General features: G+C 40.5%; 1 protein-coding gene across 1 annotated transcript in view; it reads left to right on the forward strand.

The window, feature by feature from the left end:
* The window catches only part of LOC128692894 (vigilin), a gene marked incomplete at its 3' end in the record, with an annotated part of 135,212 nt that extends 116,148 nt beyond the window's left edge, over nucleotides 1–19,064 (forward strand). Inside the window, 1 exon segment of the mRNA XM_070092184.1 lies at nucleotides 18,909–19,064. Coding sequence (XP_069948285.1) covers nucleotides 18,909–19,064 — 156 coding nt within the window.
* Nucleotides 19,065–23,515: the final 4,451 nt, after the last annotated feature.

A 23,515-nucleotide genomic window follows, 5' to 3' on the forward strand; every position in this document is an offset into this window, starting at 1 on the left:
TACTACTGAATATCAACATCACATTTTTGTAATCACTTTATTTTATTGTTTTATTTTGGTATTTCATTTTTTTACTTTACTTTTTATGCTGTTAGTACTGTATTTTATACTATAAGGTCATAAGTCGAATGGTCGTATGTCGAGCAGGTCATAAATCGGATGGTAGGTGTATATGCATTTGGACTGTTTAGGGGTTAATGGTACACTCTTAATGCTATGCTCTTAATGCTACACTCTTAATGCTACACTTCTAATGGTACACTCTTAGCCCTTTCAGAGTCCGTGCCGTAGTTCTACAGCTTTGAGTTCTGGGTCCAAACCGTAGTTCTACGCCATGAGCTAAGCTCACTCAGATAAGCTGTGAGCGGTAAATTTGGGCCTAGGTATGAGAGAAAACATCTTCGTGGTAAGTGTGCACCACATAAAACAAAACCTGCAGCACACAGTGCATAATGAGAGAAAAAACTGAGACAGTAATTTTGGATTAAAACGGTGAATTTGCGGTGTTTTGTCATAGTTTTTTTTATAGGTGTATTTGCAATTTCTTGGTCTCATTTGATAGAAGGGAAGATATATTACAGAAATAAAGATGATTTTGATTGGATTTAGTACTGAAAATGGCTTGAAACCGAGCTCAAAGTAGCAGAAATGTTAAATTTTTGCCAATGTTCAAGAGTAAACATATCACATCACTCATCCAATAGATGTCAGCTGGTGGGTTTTATGTGCATTCACAAATGGATTGATATTATACGATTATTACAATATTGCATAATAGTAAATCTTCCATTTTTTGGTTTGAATAAAAATTCACTCTGTGAATAAAAAATCAAATTGGAATTCATTTGTAAAGCCTGAAAACGTAACCAATGAGCAGAGGAGATGTTAGTTTAGTGCCAGGAATGCCTGCATTATTTATTCTGGACCCTATTTTGAAATAAGAATATTTTGAACTTAATGTTAAATTGGCCAAATTACCAATTTCTGATCACTTTATTGAGTAGTTGAAACAGTTGACTCATTGATTCTTGTGCTCAATTGATAAAATAGAAGTAATGCTAGCGAAATGGCTAAGAATTTGGTTGACTGGAGTAAGGTAATTGGCCTAAAATGGGAGTGAAACTCGGCAAAATCGCCAATGTGTAAATATCGCTGACACATCAAAATTCATGAGAGCATAATTTCGTCAATTTTCCAGCAAATTTCGTACTTTTTGTTTTATTACTTTCTGGCCTGAAAGGGTTAATGCTACACTTTGTCACTTCACTATTCAATGCTTTAATTCCATGGAAATCATCCTCTTTTTCTTCTCAACACTGTCCTTTGCACTTGCTTTCTTAGGACCCATGGTTAGAAACAAGAAATTTTGGAAAATAACTGCACATGTATGGAAAACAAGACGATTTCCCTCCACCGCGAGTTAAGCACGTGGACTGAGCGTTGTTTTGATACACATGTATTGCCATCTCGTGGTGGTGATCTGAAACTCACTCATAGTATTATTATTATAATTATTATTATTTATTAGTACGTACATATTCTTATAATAATTTATATTATTATATTATGTATACACCTACTATCCGATTGATGACCTGCTTGACATATGATCGTTCCACTTACAACCGTGTTTTCTATGCCAAATTTTTGGGAAATAAACAACTGTTTGTGTTGTACACAGTGTTTATCCTAAACCTTACAGTATAAAATACAGTACTAACAGCATAAAAAGTAAAGTAAAAAATGAAATACCAAAATAAAACAATAAAATAGTCATTACAAAAATGTGATGTTGATATTCAGTAGTAAGGTTCAACTTACGTCCATTTCGACTTATGACCGGTTTGTCGGAACCGAACTCAGTCGTAAGTCGGATGGTACCTGTACTGTATTATTACGTATATACAGTGGACCCCCGAGTTTCATTGGCATCGACTTTCGTGAAATCCGACTTTCGGCAAGCTTTTTCAGCAAAATTTAGCCTCGCGGCTCATGATTGGACTTAAGATTCGACGACCGTCCGGTACCCATCTGCCCGTCACCGCACACACAAAGCCAGTCTCCCGCACCATTTACACTCGGTGTGCCATTGTTTACCAGCACGTGACCATTACCCCGTGGGTTCGTACAATACATTTCATAATAATCCATTGTTTTTTGTGCTTGCAACTGCTAAATAAGTCACCATGAGCCCAAGGATTTTGAAGGGTTTGGGGCTGACCCAAAGGAGCCTATGCCAGTTGTGGAATCTATTGTGGCATTGGGGAAGTCCTTGGGGTTGGAGGTGAGTGGCGAAGATGTGGAAGAGTTGGTGGAGGACCACAGGGAAGAGCTAACCACTGAAGAGCTGCAAGAGCTTCAGCTGCAACTGCAAGAGATTACAGCTCAGGAAATTTCTGCAGAGGAGGAGGAGGAAGAGAGATGGAGGAAGGTGCCTTCTTCAAAGATTAAGGACATTTGTGCAAAGTGGACTGAAGTGCAAACATCTATGGATGAACTTCACCCTAACAAAGCTGTTGCAGGCCGTATTGGCAACATGTACAATGACAGTGTTGTGTCCCACTTCAGACAAATCTTAAAGAAACGCCACAGACATAGCTCTCTGGACAGATATTTTGTGCGACAGGGGTCCAGTGACTCTCAAGTTGTTCCCAGTGTCTTTAAAAAACAAAGAAGGGAAGTAACCCCAGATAAGGACTTGGTACCTGAAGTCCTAATGGAAGGAGATTCTCCTTCCAAACAATAGTGTACACCTTCCTCCTATCCCATCTTCCATCCACCCAGAAGTCTTCAGTAAAGGTAAGTGTGTTGTTATTATTACTTTATATATGTATGTACTTGATTTATCATTGTTTTCAGTATGTAAATCTTTATTTAATTTGAAAAAAAAAAATTTATTTAAATATTTTTGGGTGTTTAGAACGGATTAATTTTATTTCCATTATTTCTTATGGGGAAAATGGTTTTGCCATTCGGCAATTTCGACATTCGGCAGATTCTCTGGAACGGATTAATCACGAAACTCGGGGGTCCACTGTAATTATATTGTACATATTATTATTTATTAGTACATATGTATTCTTATTATAATTTATACAGTGGACCCTCGACCAACGATGGCATCGTATAATGTTAAATCCGACTAGCGATACATTTTAACACAAAAATTTTGCCTCGACTAGCGCTAAAAAACTCGACCAACGAGATTCGTTCTGTTAGAGACGCATCCACTTGTGGCCTGAGCACGCCTCGCTTGTCCCGTGGGTGCCAGTGTTTACAAGCCAGCCAGCCCATCCAAACATACAATCGGTAAATTTCATATTATCACAGTGTTTTTAGTGATTGCACCTGCAAAATAAGTCACCATGGGCCCCAAGAAACCTTCTAGTGCCAACCCTGTGGTAAAAAGGGTGAGAATTAGTATGGAAATTAAGAAAGATTTTGAAGGGTTTGGGGTTAACCTTGAGATGCCTATGCCAGTTGTGGAATCCATTGTGCCTACTTCCAAGATTAAGGAAATGTGTGCAAAGTGGATTGAACTGCAAACCTTTATGGATGAAAATCACCCTCACACAGCTATTGCAAGCCGTGCTGGTGACTATTACAATGACAATGTTGTGAACCACTTTAGACAAATCATAAAGGAACGAGAGGTACAGAGCTCTATGGACAGATATTTGGTGCGACAGAGGTCCAGTGGCTCTCAAGCTGGTCCTAGTGGCATTAAAAGAAGGGAAGTAAACCCAGAAAAGGACTTGATACCTTAAGTCCTAATGGAAGGGGATTCCCCTTCTAATTAACACCATCCACACTCTCCCCTCCTCCCATCCCATCAATCATCACCAGATCTTCAATAAAGGTAAGTGTCATGTAATTGAACATGTCTTCTTCAGTTTGTGTGTATTAAAATTAATATTTCATGTGGTAAAAATTTTTTTTTTCAATACTTTGGGGTGTCAGGAACGGATTAATTTGATTTCCATTATTTCTTTTGGGGAAAATTAACTTGACTAACGATAATTTTGCCTAACGTTGAGCTCTCAGGAACAGATTAATATCGTTTATCGAGGATCCACTGTATTATTATATTACGAATATTATTTTGTATATATGTAATTATTATACATATTATTATTATTATTATTATTATTATTATTTATTAGTATGTACATATTCTTATAATAATTCTCTTGCTTACCGTTTGGAATTTTTATTCACACAAAAAATAGAAGATTTACTGTTATGCAGAATAATGCATTATTGTAATAATTGTATAAATAATGTCAACCCATTCATGACTGCGTATTGGAATAGCCACTCGGACAGGTATTGTTTACTCTTGAACATCGACAAAAATCTCATTTTTGATACTTAGAGCTTAATTTCAAGGTACTTTTCGTTGTGAAACCAATCAAAATCATATCGATTTCTGTAATATATCTCATTCTCTCAAATGAAAAAAAAAAGAATGCAACCATAAAAACCATACAAAATATACTGCTTAGGGGCGGCTAATGGCTGAGAAGTGAACTCCGTTATTTATGGTCTGATTTCTTTCAATTTTGGTGTACCTTAAGAAGCTTCTTTCCAAGTTTCAGTAAGATAGTCCAACAAACAAATGAGATCCAGTTCCCTAGATCAAGAGCAAGAGGCCCTCACCAGCATCAAGAAACCTCCCTGGAGGCCCTCTTGAATCTTGAAATTTCGCTCGCATCTGGAAACAAAAAATCGACTGAGCGACTGCTCGTATCTGGAAATACTCGCACGTGGATGTGCTTGTAAGTAGAGGTTCCACTGTATTAGTGTCAGAACAAACACTGGCTATGAAATCACAAGAACTACTACAAATTGTAATTCTTCTGTCTTTAAACGCACCAGCCGCATCCCACCGAGACGGGGTGGCCCAAAAGGAAAAACAAAAGTTTTGCCTTTTAAATTTAGTAATATATACGGGAGAAGGGGTTACTAGCCCCTTGCTCCCGGCATTTTAGTCGCCTCTTATGACACGCATGGCTTACGGAGGAAGAATTCTGTTCCACTTCCCCACGGAAAACAAATTGTAATTATTAGAACGTAAAAATTATATAAATTAAAAAAAATGAGAAAAAGGATATATCGGCAACACTTCTGCAAGTGGCAGGACTCCATGTTGCCGTCAGGTGAGCATCCAGCGCCATCTTTGCGGTCTTATATCTCGGTAAGTACTGACCCTAAAATTTTTTTTGGTTTTATTGTGCATAGAAAATTGCCCTCTTTAATTTAAATATTCGGAGCGCTGGGCAAGAGAACGTCTATCTACGTTTGGACAGTTAAGGGGTTAAACAGAAAATAAAAATGTATAATAAATTTTATGAAGCTAATTGTATTCTTTTTTAATTGCATTTCTTTCCTGGCATTAAAGATAGTTTCATTATTTTAATTAGGCAACTAAAATGTCTAATATGGCTGGAGATTTTAGGTTTTAACCCTTTCAGGGTCCAAGGCCCAAATCTGGAGTCACGCACCAGTGTCCAAGAATTTTCAAAAAAAAAATTTATTTTTTCTTATGAAATCGTAGAGAATCTTTTTGTGAAGGTAATAAAACAAAAAGTATGAAATTTGGTGGAAAATTGACGAAATTATGCTCTCACGAATTTTGATGTGTCAGCGATATTTACGAATCGGCAATTTTGCCGACTTTGACTCCCATTTTAGGCCAATTACATTATTCCAATCAACCAAATTCTTAGCTATTTCACTAGTATTACTTCTGTTCTATCGATTGAGCACAAGAAATCGTCAAGTCAACTGTTTCAACTACAAAATAAAGTGATCGGAAATTGTTAATTTGGCCAATTTAACACAAAGTTCAAAATATTCCAATTTCAAAATAGGGTCCAGAATGAACAATGTAGGCATTCCTGGCACTAAACTAACATTTCCTCTGTTCATTAGTTATGTTTTGAGGCTTTACAAATAAATTCCATTTTGATTTTTTATTCACATAATGAATTTTTATTCACACCAAAAAATAGAAGATTTACTGTTATGCAATACTGTAATAATTGTATAAATATCATCACCATATTTGTGAATGTATATTAGACCCACCAGCTGTCGTGTATTAGACATGTGAGGTCGTTTGTTTACTCTTGAATATCTGCAAAAATTTAACATTTCTCCTACTTTGAGCTCAGTTTCAAGCCATTTCCAGTGCTAAAACCAATCAAAATCATCTCTATTTCTGTAATATGTCTTCAATTCTATCAAATGAGACCAAGAAATCGCAAATACAACTATAAAAAACATACGAAAAAACACTGCAAAGTTGCTGTTTTAATCGAAAAATCATGATTTCATTTTTTTTCTCTCATTATACACAGTGTGCTGCAGGATCTGTTTTATGTGGTGCACACATACCACATAGATGTATTCTCTCATATCTAGGCCCAAATGTACCACTCACAGTTTATCAGAGTGAGCTGAGCTCATGGCGTAGATCTACGGTTTGGACCCTGAACGTAAAGCCGTAGATCTATGGGACGGACCCTGAAAGGGTTAATAGTAGGAAAACAAGGTCCTAGATCCTTTTGCTTTGTTAACTTGGAACTCTGTTAACTGTTTGTGGATCACTATGGTTTCAGTTAAATTTTTCACTAATAATTAACAACACTCTTATCTCTGATAAGTATTAAATTAAACTGTATATATGCTCAGAGAGATTCTCAATACTTGTAATGAATCTCTCGGTGAATATTCAAGGTTACATGAGAAAGTTATTGGCCACACAGCCAATTTCAGTTGGTGTCCCACAGGGAAGTGTCCTTGGCCCTCTTCTCTTTCTCATTTACATAAATGACCTACCAAATGTATCACAACTACTCAAACCCACACTATTTGCAGATGACACTACATACATCTTCTCTCACCCAACCCCAGTCATATCAACCAATACTGTAAATACCGAATTACAGAAAATATCTACCTGGATGGTAATTAACAGACTTACTCTGAATATTGACAAAACCTACTTCATTCAGTTTGGGAACAGAACTACAGATGCTCCTCTTAACATAATGATAAACGGATCACCTATCACAAAGCTCAGAGGGAAAATTCTTAGGAATCCACCTTGATAATAGACTCAAATTTCAAACACACATATAACAAATTTCCAAGAAAATCTCCAAGACTGTAGGTGTACTATCAAAGATACGGTACTATGTTTCACAATCAGCCCTCCTGGGACTATATCACTCGCTCATTTACCCCTATCTCACCTATGGAATTTGTGCCTGGGGCTCAACAACAATAAATCATTTTAGACCATTAATTACCCAACAAAAGGCTGCAGTCAGAATGATAACAAATTCGCACTCCAGGCAGCATTCTCCATCAATATTCAAAACTCTAAACTTGCTCACCGTACAAAGCATCCATACTTCTCCTTACCAACCTCAACAGAACACAAGGCACAGATCACTCTTTGATGTTCTCTGTGTCCATCTCACACTATGTAAAAAAGCCGGATTCAGGCGGATTCAAACGGTTTCGTTGGAAATAAAGCCAAATCGGAAGAATTATTTATTACTAATTTTTTTTTTTAACACACTGGCCGATTTCCACCAAGGCAGGGTGGCCCGAAAAAGAAAAACTTTCACCATCATTCACTCCATCACTGTCTTCCCAGAAGGGTGCTTTACACTACAGTTTTTAAACTGCAACATTAACACCCCTCCTTCAGAGTGCAGGCACTGTACTTCCCATCTCCAGGACTCAAGTCTGGCCTACCGGTTTCCCTGAATCCCTTCATAAATGTTACTTTGCTCACACTCCAACAGCACGTCAAGTATTAAAAACCATTTGTCTCCATTCACTCATATCAAATATGCTCACACATGCTCACTGGAAGTCCAAGCCCTTCGCACACAAAACCTCCTTTACCCCCTTCCTCCAACCTTTTCTAGGCTGACCCCTACCCCGCCTTCCTTCCACTACAGACTGATACACTCTTAAAGTCATTCTGTTTCGCTCAATTCTCTCTACATGTCCGAACCACCTCAACAACCCTTCCTCAGCCCTCTGGACAACAGTTTTGGTAATCCCGCACCTCCTCCTAACTTCCAAACTACAAATTCTCTGCATTATATTCACACCACACATTGCCCTCAGACATGACATCTCCACTGCCTCCAGCCTTCTCCTCGCTGCAACATTCATCACCCATGCTTCACACCCATGTAAGAGCATTGGTAAAATTATACTCTCATACATTCCCCTCTTTGCCTCCAAGGACAAAGTTCTTTGTCTCCACAGACTCCTAAGTGCACCGCTCACCCTTTTCCCCTCATCAATTCTATGATTCACCTCATCTTTCATAGACCCATCCGCTGACACGTCCACTCCCAAATATCTGAATACATTCACCTCCTCCATACTCTCTCCCTCCAATCTGATATCCAGTCTTTCATCACCTAAGCTTTTTGTTATCCTCATAACCTTACTCTTTCCTGTATTCACTTTTAATTTTCTTTTGCATACCCTAACAAATCGGAAGAACTGCTACAAAAAATTAAATACATCGGGGAATTATAGACTAGCTAGCTAGGGGTGTTGTCTAGTATTGCTAAGATGAATACTACCATGAAGATCTGTGTAGTCTGCAGAAAGGGTAAGTGACAAAGACAGGCCTGGATTGCTTGCCATCTGTATGGTCAGTAGTCCCACAGAATATGCAGGGATTTTAAACTAGTGACCACACTTGACATAAACTCAGAGAGATGTTTTTGGGTCTGTCCAAACGAGATACACCTGTATGAGGAAATGACATCTATATTAAAAGACAAGAATACCAATAAAACAGCCTTCTTGAAAGATGTCAGCATGGTATGACAGCTGGGAAAAAAAGATGGGTGGTAGGGACAGGGCTGTTTTGGACAGTGCTCCTGAGGGGGCTAGTGTTGTCCTGGAATAAAGTGCTCCTGAGGGTGCTAGTGCTGTCCTGGAGGACAATGCTGAGGGTGCTAGTGTCCTGGAGGAAAGTGCTCCAGAGGGTCCTAGTGATGTCTTTGAAGATAGAGCATGTGAGGGTACTAGTGTTGTCCTGGAGGACATTGAAGGCAACCTTATTCAGTCCACAGAGGTTCAAAATAGAGATGCTGCTGGAGATGGATCAGAATGAGATGATGCCTCAGGGAATAGTGTTGACAAAATACCAGCAAAACCTGGTGGAAGCACTTATGTCCATACAGGGGTAAAAGAGATTGAGGAAGCAGGAAAAATAAATGCACCAACAGTGAATGCAGCTACAATAAATCCTAGCAAACAGAGTACAATCTATGTAAATACTATGCCTTGGGTATCTGCAGGCATGGTATATCTGGTAAAACAGGTGGGACATGCACCTTTGACCATCCCAAAAAATGTCGCACCCACATTTATTTATTTATTTATTTATTTATTTATTTCCAATTTGTGCACACATACAGAGGTACAAAAAAAATACAGATAAGAGCAGTATGCCAAAGCCACTTATACTATGCATAGCATTACGGGCTGGCTTAAAATTAACTTAAGATTAACTAAGCAATGATTATTATTATTATTATAATCAAAAAGAAGCGCTAAGCCACAAGGACTATACAGCGCTGCTACTAAGCAATGATGAAATCAGTGATAAAACATTAATGTAAACAGATAACTATAAAGCACAAGTGAGTATTACAAAGACAGGTCATATGGTTGCATTCAGTTAGGTAGTGATTCTGTTAGGTAGTGTATTTAAAAAATAATAAAGTTAGATTGGGTTTTAGGTTTAACATTTATGTGATATAATTGTGAGAAACATTTAAGATATACAATTTATAATGTTCAGTTATTCAGTATTTATTTGGTTTTGGGTGAGTAAGTAATCTTTGAGAAGAGACTTGAATTTATAAACAGGTTGTGTTTCTTTTATATTTACAGGTAATGAATTCCAGATTTTAGGGCCTTTTATGTGCATTGAGTTTTTGCATAGTGTGAGATGGACACGAGGAACATCAAAGAGTGATCTGTGCCTTGTGTTATGGTCATGTGTTCTGTTGAGGTTGGCAAGGAGATGTTTGAGGGGAGGGTTAATATCAGAGTTAAGTGTTCTATGTATGTAATAGGTGCAGTAATAAGTATGGATGTTTTGTATGGTGAGTAGGTTTAGTGTATTGAATATTGGTGGAGTGTGCTGCCTGTAGTGAGAATTTGTTATCATTCTAACTGCAGCCTTTTGTTGGGTAATTAGTGGTCTGAGATGGTTAATTGTTGTTGAGCCCCATGCACAAATTCCATAGGTGAGATAGGGGTAAATAAGAGAGTGATATAGGGCCAGGAGGGCTGACTGTGGAACATAGTACCGTATCTTCGATAGTATGCCTACAGTCTTGGAAATTTTCTTAGAAATTTGATGTATATGTGTATGAAATTTGAGTCTATTATCAAGGTGGATTCCTAAGAATTTTCCATCTGTTAGTTTTGTGATAGGTGATCCATTTATCATTATGTTAAGAGGGACATCTGTAGCTCTGTTACCAAACTGAATGAAGTAGGTTTTGTCAATGTTTAGTGTAAGTTTGTTAGTCCTCATCCAGGTAGATATTTTCTGTAATTCGGTATTTACAGTATTGGCTAGCGTGACTGGGCTCGGGTGAGAGAAGACGTATGTAGTGTCATCTGCAAATAGTGTGGGTTTGAGTAATTGCGAAGCATTTGGAAGGTCATTTATGTATAGGAGAAAGAGAAGAGGGCCAAGGACACTTCCCTGTGGGACACCAACTGTAATTGGTTGTGCAGAAGAGTTTGCCCCATTTGCGTACACATATTGGCTTCTGTTGCTGAGGTAAGACTTGAGGTAGTTGAGGGAGTGCCCTCTTATACCATAGTGTGACAATTTTACGTGGAGCAAGTCATGGTCAACTGTATCAAAAGCTTTACGTAAGTCAATGAAGATCCCCAGTGGGACTTCTTTTTTCTCTATTGCAGTGTATATATGTTCTAGCATGTGTATAATAGCATCATTAGTATTTTTATTAGGCCTGAATCCAAATTGGCAGGGGTTGAGTATGTTTTGGGAGATAAGGTAGGAGTAGATTCGTTTATGAATTAATTTTTCGAAGATTTTTGAGAGAGGGTGTAAGTTGGATATTGGCCTATAGTTATTCAACTCTGTTTGGTCTCCTCCTTTGTGGATCGGGGTGACCCTTGCTATTTTGAGTACTGTAGGGAAGGTGGAGGATTCAATGGATTTGTTAAAGAGTGTTGCAATGATTGGTGATAGCACTTGTGACACTTTTTTGTATATAAGGGGTGGTAAGGTATTTAAATCTCCTGCCTTGTTTTTTAGTGCGTTGATAATAAGGGAGACTTCGTATGGGTTAGTCGGAGCTAGGAACAGTGTGTTCGGGTAGTTGCCGGTGAGGTAGTCATTTGGTGGGGTATCTGAGCTTGGGATTTTATTGGCAAGGTTTTGTCCTATAGTGGAGAAGAAATCATTGAGTCTGTTTGCTGTTTCTGTTGGTGGGAGTTGGGGTTCATCTGTTTTTGCTAATTTTATTTCGCTATTTCGTGATATCTTTTTTGTTCCCAGAATTTCTGATAGGGTTTTCCAGGTCTTTTTTATATCACCTCGTAAGTTGGATAATCTGTTCTCATAATACAATTTTTTTGCCCTTCTTATCAGGCTGGTTAGGATTGACGAGTAACGTTTTGTTTGGTCTCTGGTTATGTGACCCATTCTGTACTGTTTTTCATATTGGTGTTTTGTATTTATGGATTTGAGAATGCTGGGTGTTAGCCAGGGACTGTTCAGTCTCTTTGCTGTCATCTGTTTAGTTTTTTTAGGGCAGTGCTTGTTATAGAGGTATTGGGTTTTTTTTAGAAAATTATTAATACATTCGTCAATATCTGTATAGGTTTCTAGCTCAGTGTGCCAATCAATGTTTGCTATTGCTGTTGTGAAGTTATTAATGGCTGCCTCATTGTGAAGTCTGAAGGTGACTTTAGTAGTGTCTTGGGGTAGTTTACCAAGAGTTGTTATGAGGAAAGTAGGGTAGTGGTCTGTGGTATTATCTGTAATTATGCCTGATTTTAAAGGGGATATGGTGTTGGTCCAGATGTGGTCAAGTAGGGAAACACTAGTCTCTGTAACTCTTGTAGGTTTTGTTACTGTTGGTAGTAACATACAGTTACTCATTGTGTTTGTGAATTCAGTAACGTGTGGGTCCTGGTCTTGCAGGAGATTTATATTGAAGTCACCTGAGAGTAGTAAGTGATCTTTGTTCATGCGTGCATCAGTTATCATACTTCCTAGATTTTGACTAAATTGGCTAATGTTTGACTGTGGAACTCTGTAGATGTTTATCAATGTGAGAGGTTTTTGTAGGTACTTTGATTTGAATTTAGCTATTATATATTCCCCATGTTCATCCCTTGTGCAAGTATTAGTGATACATTCTAGTTGGTCTGAGTAGTATATGGCTGTGCCACCCCCTTGTTGATCTGGCCTACAGTTGTGTATGGCTGTGTAACCAGGAATGGCATAGACATCTGTACTATCAGGCTTTAGCCAGGTTTCAGTTAGTGTAATGATGGACATATTGGCATGTAAGGAATTTAGTAATGCTATGAGGTCATCGTAATGCTTGCTTAAAGATCTGATATTGTAGTTAAATATAGTTATGTTGTTGTTGGCACTGAGAAGTGCCTTTGATTGTTCTGCAGTGTAGTAATTACAGTTACTGTTTGATTCATTTAAGTCATTAAATAAGAGGTTGGTATCAGGATCAATGCTTGTAATCATAAGATTTGTAGTGAATCTATAGTTTGAATTAAGTATAAAACAAAGTAAATAGTCTTAAGCTAAAAAATAGCACCTGGATTATTTAACAAATGTAAAATAATGAGCTAAGGGACTAATACAAATAAAGTGATGATCAAATAGTGGAGCTTGGGAATATGATAGTAGGTAGTACTATAAAGGTAATTTTTTAAAGTTAGAATTATAGTATAAAATTATAATATAAAAGGGACTAATATAGGTTGTGCAGCTTCCCTTCTTGCAACTTATTTCACCCAGAAATATGTCACTCCATCAATCCATGAAAGAAAATGCTACAATGCATACTGCCAGGCACATAATCTAAAGGGGACTAGAAGACACAGACCAGCCAGACTATGGGAAACAAGAGAGGAGCCACAACCTCTCCAGGGACAGAGGATTTTAGGACCAGAAGGGAAAAAAGATTGGCAAGAAATGACAGTAATCCTACACCACCTGAAAATACTTCTGGAGCAGAGGCACAGACATTGGCCTCTATCCCAGAACAACAGATATTAGAGCCAGCAAATAAAACCCCCCTAAATTCCACCAATACGACATTTGTCTTTGCAAGCATACAGGGTCTAAAGCCGTCAAAAAACAAAATTCCTTACATCAAGGGACTGTTCACGGAGTCAAATGCAATGTTTGCAGCATTCACAGAGACCCCACATAAAGGATTATTATGACAACAAAATATGGATCCCAGATTATAACCTATTCGGATGCGACAGACTAAAGAGGCAACAAGGGGGGTTGGCCTGTATGTGACAGTGTCGCTCATTTGCACAGAACTACTAAACACCTCAAATGATGTAGTTGAAGTTTTGGTGGTAAAGATTGAAAACCAAAACCTTGTCATTGTCGTATTATACAAGACTCCAGATGCAACTTCCCAGTAATTCCAGGAGCAGCTTGAGAAAATTGACCACCGTCTGGAAAATCTCCCAACTCCTGCCCCATCTCCCAACTCCTGCCCCAAACATCTTACTACTAGGAGATTTCAACCTGAGACACCTAAAATGGAGGAGTATAGCACACAATGTTTTAGCAGAGATCACCCCAGGAGGCAGCTCAGATGAAAATTCATACACACACGAACTACTAAATCTCTGCAACAAATAGTAGAGCCTACAAGACTAGAAAATACACTGGACCTCATCTCCATTAACAATGATGATCTGATACGTAGTATAACTGTATTAAAGACAATTCACTCAGATCACAACATAATAGAGGTACAGACATGTATGCACAGGGCTCTGGACCAGCAAAATGTGAGTAGTCATGAAGGTCTCTTCACTAAATTCAATTTCAATAACAAAAACATACAATGGGACCAAGTAAACCATATCCTAAATTAAACGAGCTGGGAAGATATCCTAAACAACACGGGCCCAAACATCTGCCTTGAAAAAATGAATTCTGTGGTTCTTGAGATCTGCTCAAGACACATTCCATTAAGAAAAAGAAAGAGAAGATGTAAGCTAGAAAGAGAGAGATGCTCCCTATACAGACGAAGGTGAAGAGTCACAGAGCTGCTGAGTGGGGTCAATATACCTGAAATACGAAGGGAAGTACTAGTCAATAAAATTGCAAATATCGAACTTAAGCTGAAGGAATCTTATAGGAGACAAGAATCACAGGAAGAACTAAAAGCCATAAAGGAAATCGAAAAAAAAACAAAATACTTACTTCTTCTCTTATTCCAAGTCTAAGGGCAAAACAACATCCAGTATTGGGCCCCTGCTTAGGCGGGATGGGACATACACAGGTGATAGCCAAGAAATGAGTGAAATACAGGTCTCCCTCAACATTCACGTTTTCAGCTTTCGTGGGCTTCACACATTCACGAATTCCCAACCGCCAAATTCCCAGCCACCAAATTCCCAGCCGCCAAATCATATTCAAGTTTCCCGCCACCTGCGAGTCCCTACTACCCTCCCACCGACCCCCGCAACTGGCAGCCAGCCCTCCCACCACTCGGTGTGGTGAGTGTTTTGTTTGTTCATTATTTTTTATTAAACTACAGTATAAATAATGTAAACCCATTCATGACTGCATATTGGAATGGCTATTCGGACAGGTATTAGACGGTGACATCATGTGTTTACTCTTGAACACAGCAAAGAAACAAACATTTCTGCTACTGCTAATAATGACAATAATAAGCATAATAATAATAATAATAATAATAATAAAAATAAATACGATATAATTGAAGAAGGAAATTGTACAAAAATACAAGGGAGTGGTTGACACATCGTCAGTATGGCTTTGTTTATGCTGGAGTGAATATTAGTCTCCCTGCTCTTCCAACCATTTCCCAATAATTCATTGTGTTTGGTGCTTGTAGATTGAGTGCGACTGGAGTGGTAGTGGCAGTGGTTGAGGCAGCGATTGAGGCAGCAATTGAGGCAGTGGGTGAGGCAGCTGTTGAGGCAGCGATTGAGGCAGTGGGTGAGGCAGCAATTGAGGCAGCGATTGAGGCAGCTGAGGCAGCGATTGAGGCAGTGGGTGAGGCAGCTGTTGAGGCAGCGATTGAGGCAGTGGGTGAGGCAGCTGAGGCAGTGGGTGAGGCAGCTGAGGCAGCGATTGAGGCAGTGGGTGAGGCACCTGTTGAGGCAGTGGGTGAGGCAGCTGTTGAGGAAGCAATTGAGACAGTGGTTGAGGCAGCTGTTGAGGCAGTGGGTGAGGCAGCTGTTGAGGAAGCGATTGAGGCAGTGGTTGAGGCAGCTGTTGAGGAAGCGATTAAGGCAGTGGGTGAGGCAGCTGTTGAGGAAGCTATTGAGACAGTGGTTGAGGCAGCTGTTGAGGCAGTGGTTGAGGCAGCTGTTGAGGAAGCAATTGAGACAGTGGTTGAGGCAGCTGTTGAGGCAGTGGTTGAGGCAGCTGTTGAGGAAGCGATTAAGGCAGTGGGTGAGGCAGCTGTTGAGGAAGCTGTTGAGGCAGCTGTTGAGGCAGCTGTTGAGGCAGCGGTTGAGGAAGCGATTGAGGCAGTGGGTGAGGCAGCTGTTGAGGAAGCGATTGAGGCAGTGGTATTTAATAACATACATGTTATTAATAATAATAATACATGTTATTAATAATATGTACTATTATTATTTATAACATATATGTTATTAAATACCACTGCCTCAACAGCTGAATTATTGTGAAATGTTTGGAAGAGGAGGGAGACTAATGTTCACTCCAGCATAAACAAAGCCACACTGACGATGTGTCAACCACTCCCTCGTATTTTTGTACAATTTCCTTCTTCAATTATATCGTATTATTATTATTATTATTATTATTGTTATTATTAGCAGTAGCAGAAATGTTTGATTCTTTGTTGTGTTCAAGAGTAAACACATGATGTCACCGTCCAATACCTGTCTGAATAGTCATTCCAATATGCAGTCATGAATGGGTTTACATTATTTATACTGTAGTTTAATAGTAAATAATGAACAAACAAAACACCACACTGAGTGGTGGGAGGGCTGGCTGCCAGTTGCGGGGCTCGGAGGGAGGGTAGTAGGGACTCGCAGTGGTTGAGGAAATGGTGGAGGCATTGGTGGAGGCAGTGGTGGAGTCTGTGGTATTTAATAACATACATGTTATTAAACCATAACATGTGTATATTTAGTACAATTTACGACGTTTTGATGTATTTTATGATTGTTCATGGTTCAACAAGTTAAGGAAGCAATATTGTATTATATTTCCCTACAATATATTGGGGCACCAAACATTCACGGTTTTTCAACATTCGCGAGGCTCTTGATCCCCTAACTCTCGCGAATGTTGAGGGAGACCTGTGCTAAAGTCCTAATATGACTCAGTATTCAGCAATCCACTACCCAAATGAATTCTTTATGAATGAAACCCAAAATTTGGTCATCCCAAAACTCTCGGATATTATCATAACCCCACAAGATTTTGAAGAGGCAATTAATGACATGCCCATGCATTCTGCCCCAGGCTCAGACTCATGGCACTCCGTGTTCATCAAGAACTGCAAGAAGTCCCTATCGCATGCCTTCAGCATTTTATGGAGAGGGAGCATGGACATGGGACATCCCACACACAATAAAAACAATAGGCATAGCCCCACTCCACAAAGGTGGCAGTAAGGCAATTGTAAAGAACTACAGACCGATAGCAGTAACATCCCATATCATAATTTTTGAGAGGGTTTTAAGAAGCAAGATAGCCAACCACCTAGATATCCATCAGTTACACAACCCAGGACTACACTGGTTTAGAGCAGGTTGCTCCTGCCTGTCCCAGCTACTGGACCACTATGACAAGGTCCTGGATGCTGTAGATGATAAACAAAATACAAATGTAGTATACACAGACTTTGCAAAAGCTTTTGACAAGTGTGACCATGGTGTAATAGCACGCAAAATGCGGGATAAAGGAATAACGGGTGAAGTTGGTAGATGGATCTACAACTTCCTGACAAATAGAACACAGATAATAATAGTAAACAGAATAAAATCCCAGGCAGCCCTGGTAAAAAGCTCTGTTTCACAAGGCACAGTACTTGCTCCCATTCTATTCCTCATCCTCATTTCTGACATAGACAGAGATGTAAGCCATAGCTCCATGTCTTCCTTGCAGATGACACCCAGATCACCATGACACTGCGAGACTCTAAGCGGACATCAACCAAATCTTCGAATGGGCCACTCAAAACAATATGAAGTTAAACGAGGAGAAATTTCAACTACTCAGATACAGAAAACTTGAAGAAATTAAAAATGTGTCAGAGTATGCCACAAATTCTAACCATACAGTAGAGCGGAAAAGTAATGTGAAGGACCTGGGAGTGATAATCAGAGGATCTCGCCTTCAAAGATCACAATAATCTATCTACCTCATCCGCTAGGAAAATGATAGGATGGATAATGAGAACCTTCAAAACTAGGGATGCCAAGCCCATGATTCTCTTCAAATTGCTTGTGCTCTCTAGGCTGGAATGCTGCTATACACTAACGTCCCCCTTCAAGACTGGCAACATTGCAGACCTGGAGAGTGTACAAAGAACTTTCATGGCACACACAAGTGCGATAAGGCACCTAAACTGCTGGGAATGGTTGAAGGTCCTTGATCTGTATTCCCTCGAATGCAGGTGGGAGAGATACATGATAATATACACTTGGAAGGTCCTGGAGGTATTGGTACCAAACCTGCACACGAAAATCACTCCATGTGAAAGCAAAAGACTCGGCAGGATTTGCAACTTTCCCCCGATGAAAAGCAGGGGTGCCACGAGTACACTGAGAGACAACACAATAAGTGTCCGGGGCCCAAGACTGTTCAGTTGCCTCCCAGCATACATAAGGGGGATTACCAATAGACCCCTGGCTGTATTCAAGAAGGCACTGGACAGGCACCTAAAGTCAGTACCTGACCAACAGGGCTGTGGTTCATATGTCAGCTTGTGTGCAGCCAGCAGTAACAGCCTACTTGATCAGACCCTGATTCACCATGAGGCCTGGTCTCAGACCGGGCTGTGGGGGCGTTGACCCCTGAAACCCTCTCCAGGTAAACATAAAAGGCCCAAAAATCTGGAATTCATTTCTTGTTTATCAATTCAAGACTCTTCTTAAAAACCATTTACTCACCCACAACTAAATAAATACTGAGTAACTGTATCTCATAAATGTATAACCTGTAACTCTATCAAACTTTTTTTTTAATTACATTACCTAATAGAATACTCCATTCTCTTGAATGCACAGCAACTCATCTAATGACCATATGACCTGTTTCTTCACTACAAGTCATTGATTTTATTCGATTTGATCAGATTATATTATACATTGTTATGCTACAAATTTGTACAACTATAATGCTTCTTATTTGAAATACTTATTTGTACTTCATGTTGTAATTTGTTTACTGTAATTTTTACCACTGAATATATCATTGCTTAGTTAATCTTAAGTTAATTTTAAGCCTGCTCATAATGCTCTGCAAACAAGGGACTTTTGGCATGTACACCCAGTCACTATATTTGTTTGTACAACTATGTATCATGTCCAAATAAAAAATAAATATGTAAAATAAATAAATATTTATTGTTTAGGATTTGGAGGAGTTGGTGGCCAAGTTTGAAAAAGAGACGGAGAGACGCATAATTATTGATCGTCGTTTCCACGGTGTCTTCATTGGCACTAAGGGTGTCAAGATCAAGGAGATCAGAGACAAGTTTAATGTTCGGATCTCCTTTCCTAACCCAGGTAAGCATCACATTATTAATGTCTGCTTCAAATGATATAGCTCTTGTAGGCTTCTGAATTTTAAATGCCAGATTTTTACATATACGTAGTGGACCCCCAGTTATTGGCCAACTCGGTTATCGGTGGGGTTTTCGGCGCTCGGTTATCAGCTGTTTTGGATGCATCCATCTGTTGGCTGGGGCAACTTGCGCTTCAGTTTGGCTTTGTCTCTCGGTGGCTGAGGAAGCTTCTGCTCATACATCCAAGCATTTCGCTTGTTTACCATTGTTTTTAGTACAGTGGACCCCCGCATACCGTTGGCCTTACATAACGTTAAATCCGCATACCGATACATTTTATCGCTAAGATTTTGCCTCGCATACCGCTAAAAAACCCGCTCAACGCTGTTTGTCCGAGACGCATCTAATGTGTGGCCTGAGCCAGCCTCACATATTCCGCCGGTGGCATTGTTTACAAGCCAGCCTCCGCGGTAACATCCAAGCATACGATCGTAACATTTCGTATTATTACAGTGTTTTTGGTGATTTTATCTGCAAAATAAGTGACCATGGGCCCCAAGAAAGCTTCTAGTGCCAACCCTGTGGTAAAAAGGGTGAGAAATATTATTGAAATACTGTGGTACCATGGTCAACTGCTGATGCTGCTGCTGCTGTAGCACTGTCAGCTGCTGCTGCTGCTGCTGTAGCACTGTCAGCTGCTGCTGCTGCTGTAGTACCGTCTGCTGCTGCTGTAGCATCGTCTGCTGCTGCTGCTGCTGCTGCTGTAGCACCATCAGCTGCTGCTGCTGCTGTACCACCGTCAGCTGCTGCTGCTGCTGTACCACCGTCAGCTGCTGCTGCTGCTGTAGTACCATCTGCTGCTGCTGTAGCATCGTCTGCTGCTGCTGTAGCATCGTCTGCTGCTGCTGTAGCACTGTCAGCTGCTGCTGCACTGTCAGCTGCTGCTGTAGCACCGTCAGCTGCTGCTGCTGCTGTACCACCATCAGCTGCTGCTGCTGCTGCTGTTGTAGTACTGTCTGCTGCTGCTGTTGTAGTACTGTCTGCTGCTGCTGTAGCATTGTCTGCTGCTGCTGTAGCACTGTCAGCTGCTGGTGCTGCTGTAGCACTGTCAGCTGCTGGTGCTGCTGTAGCACTGTCAGCTGTTGGTGCTGCTGTAGCACCGTCAGCTGCTGGTGCTGCTGTACCACCGTCAGCTGCTGCTGCTGTAGTACCGTCTGCTGCTGCTGTAGTACCGTCTGCTGCTGCTGTAGTACCGTCTGCTGCTGCTGCTGCTGCTGCTGTAGTACCGTCTGCTGCTGCTGCTGCTGCTGTAGTACCATCTGCTGCTGCTGTAGTACCATCTGCTGCTGCTGTAGTACCGTCTGCTGCTGCTGTAGCATCGTCTGCTGCTGCTGCTGCTGCTGCTGTAGTACCGTCTGCTGCTGCTGCTGCTGCTGTAGTACCATCTGCTGCTGCTGTAGTACCATCTGCTGCTGCTGTAGTACCGTCTGCTGCTGCTGTAGCATCGTCTGCTGCTGCTGTAGCACTGTCAGCTGCTGCTGCTGTAGCACTGTCAGCTGCTGCTGCTACTGCTGTAGCACCGTTGTTGGTGTGGCTTATTGAGAATACCAAGAAACAATTAACCCCAGAGGGTTAGCCACCCAGGATAACCCAAAAAAGTGTCATCGAAGACTGTCTAACTTATTTCCATTGGGGTCCTTAATCTTGTCTCCCAGGATGCAACCCACACCAGTCGACTAACACCCAGGTGAACAGGGAAAAACGCCTGGAACTAGTGCTCATATTGGTGAATTTAAAGCCAGCAAAGGTTGGTTTGAGAGATTTAAGAATCGCTCTTGCTGGATCAGTCAGCTGTTGCTGGATCAGTCAGCTGTTGCTGGATCAGTCAGCTGTTGCTGGATCAGTCAGCTGCTGCTGCACCACGGTCAGCTGCTGTTGCACCATCAGCTGTTTCTGAACATGACTCGTCCCGAACCTGTCCGTCCAGCCTGACCGCCTGCCTTGCCGTCATTGTTTACAAGCCAGGGTGGCTGGTTGCATGCATACATTCGATACATTTTGTATTATTCCATTATTTATAGTGCTTGTAACTGCTAAATAAGCCACCATGGGCCCAAAGAAAGCTTCTAGTGCCAACCCTGTGGTAAAAAGGGTGATTACCTGGAGGTTACCTGGAGGTTATTCCGGGGATCAACGCCCCCCGCGGCCCGGTCCATGACCAGGCCTCCCGATATCAGGGCCTGATCACCTGTTACTGCTGGCCGCACGCAGTCCGACGTACGAGCCACAGCCCGGCTGATCCGGCACTGAGGTAAGCTCCCTCTTCTAGCAATTCCCCTAATGCTTGATGGGAGGCTGTTGAACAGTCTTGGGCCCCGGACACTGTAGTGTACCAATGGCGCCCCTACTTTTTAATTTTGCATCGCCTGCCCAGGTAGGGAGTGATTTCTGTGTGCAGATTTGGGACCACTATCGTACCAACAGTCAGTCAAGTGCTCCAAGCGTTCCCAGTAGTTAAGGTGCTTGACAGAACACATCTCTGCTCAGCCAGCTGCACCACAGCTGCAGCTGCACCATGGTCAGCTGTTGCTGCACCCAGCTGCTGCTGCACCATGGTCAGCTGCACCACGGCTGTTGTTGTTGCTGCACCACCATCAGCTGTATTACTCGAAGATGTGAAGAGTGTTGTTGGTGTGGCTTAACGTGAAACAATTACCGAGAAACAATTAACCCCAGAGGGTTAGCCACCCAGGATAACCCAAGAAAGTCAGTGCATCATCGAGGACTCTAACTTATTTCCATTGGGGTCCTTAATCTTGTCTCCCAGGATGCAACCCACACCAGTCGACTAACACCCAGGTGAACAGGGAAAAATGCCTGGAACTAGTGCTCATATTGGTGAATTTAAAGCCAGCAAAGGTTGGTTTGAGAGATTTAAGAATCGTAGTGGCATACACAGTGTGATAAGGCCTGTTCTGGAAGAAAATGCCAAACAGGACCTACAGTACTCAGGAGGAAAAGGCACTCCCAGGACACAGTGTCTCATCAGTCATTGCTGCATCTTCAATAAAGGTAAGTGTCATTTATTCTTCATTTAGTAGAGTAGTACATGCACAATATATATTGTGCATGTACTACTCTACTATTGTGCATGTATCCTTCTCTTTGTGTGTAGGAAAATGTATATTTCATGTGGTAAAAATTTTTTTTTCATACTTTTGGGTGTCTTGCACGGATTAATTTGATTTCCATTATTTCTTATGGGGAAAATTCATTCGTATAACGATAATTTCGCATAACAATGAGCTCTCATGAACGGATTAATATCGTTATGCGGGGGTCCACTGTAGTTTTTCTTGCAGTGCAACTGTGAAATAAGTAACCATGGCTCCAAAGAAAGTTTGTAGTAAAGTTCCTGTGGTAAAGAAAGTGAGAAACATCATGGAATTTAAGTATGAAGTTATAGAAAAATTTGAGAGTGATATGAAGGTGGTGGAACTTGCCAGGATGTACAGCAAGAATAAATCAACAATTACATCCATCCTGGCAAAGAACAAATCAAAGACACTAATGTTGCAAAAGTAGTAGCTTTTCTAAATAAACAAAGGCCACCAATAATGGAGGAGGTTCAATTCAAATTCAAACTTTATTCTCTATAAGTATTACAATGCTGAGTTTACAGAATTTGGTTATTGTGTGGTTTACATGTAGTAAAATAATAATTACAGTGTACCACTAGAACGCCTAGCATGGCTAGGCATTTCGGGCAGACTTATATTAAATCTTAGGTTTAAAATGTTACAAAATTATGAGATAAGTTGGTATTATGGCTAAGTGACTAAATACTAGTTGTGAGTTTAGCAATGTGAATGCTATTGTTTTGGCACTATACATAGTTTCAGTATTGGAGTATCACAGGCCAACTTATGACTAGTTAAGATTCATTATTTTGAGATTGAGATTGATATTTCTGTTTATGGTCAAATGGGTGAGTGAGTGTAAGTGTGAACCACCAGGTGGTATTCGTATTATTAGTTGACAGGGTGTATCAGGGAGATAAGATGTTTTCTGATGGTAGTTTTGAAGGTGATGAATGTGTCTGCAGTTTTGGAATTTTCAGGTAGGGTGTTCCAGATTTTAGGGCCTTTGACATACATTGAATTTTTGTAACGGTTTAGTCGGACACGGGGAATGTCATAGAGATGTTTGTGTCTGGTGTTGTGCCTGTGGGTTCTATCACAACTATCAAGAAAGCGTTTTAGGTCAAGGTTAATATTGGAATTTAAGGTCCTGTAGATGTGGATTGCACAGTAGTAAGTGTGGATGTACTGAACAGGGAGTAAGTTTAAATCTATGAAGAGTGGGGGGGGGGGGTGTTGCCAGGGATGGGATTTAGTGATTATTCTTACTGCGGCTTTTTGTTGGGTTATTATTGGCTTTAGGTGTGTTGCTGC

Source organism: Cherax quadricarinatus, chromosome 38 (assembly GCF_038502225.1).
Source record: "Cherax quadricarinatus isolate ZL_2023a chromosome 38, ASM3850222v1, whole genome shotgun sequence".
In the NCBI taxonomy this organism is placed as follows: Eukaryota; Metazoa; Arthropoda; class Malacostraca; order Decapoda; family Parastacidae; genus Cherax; species Cherax quadricarinatus.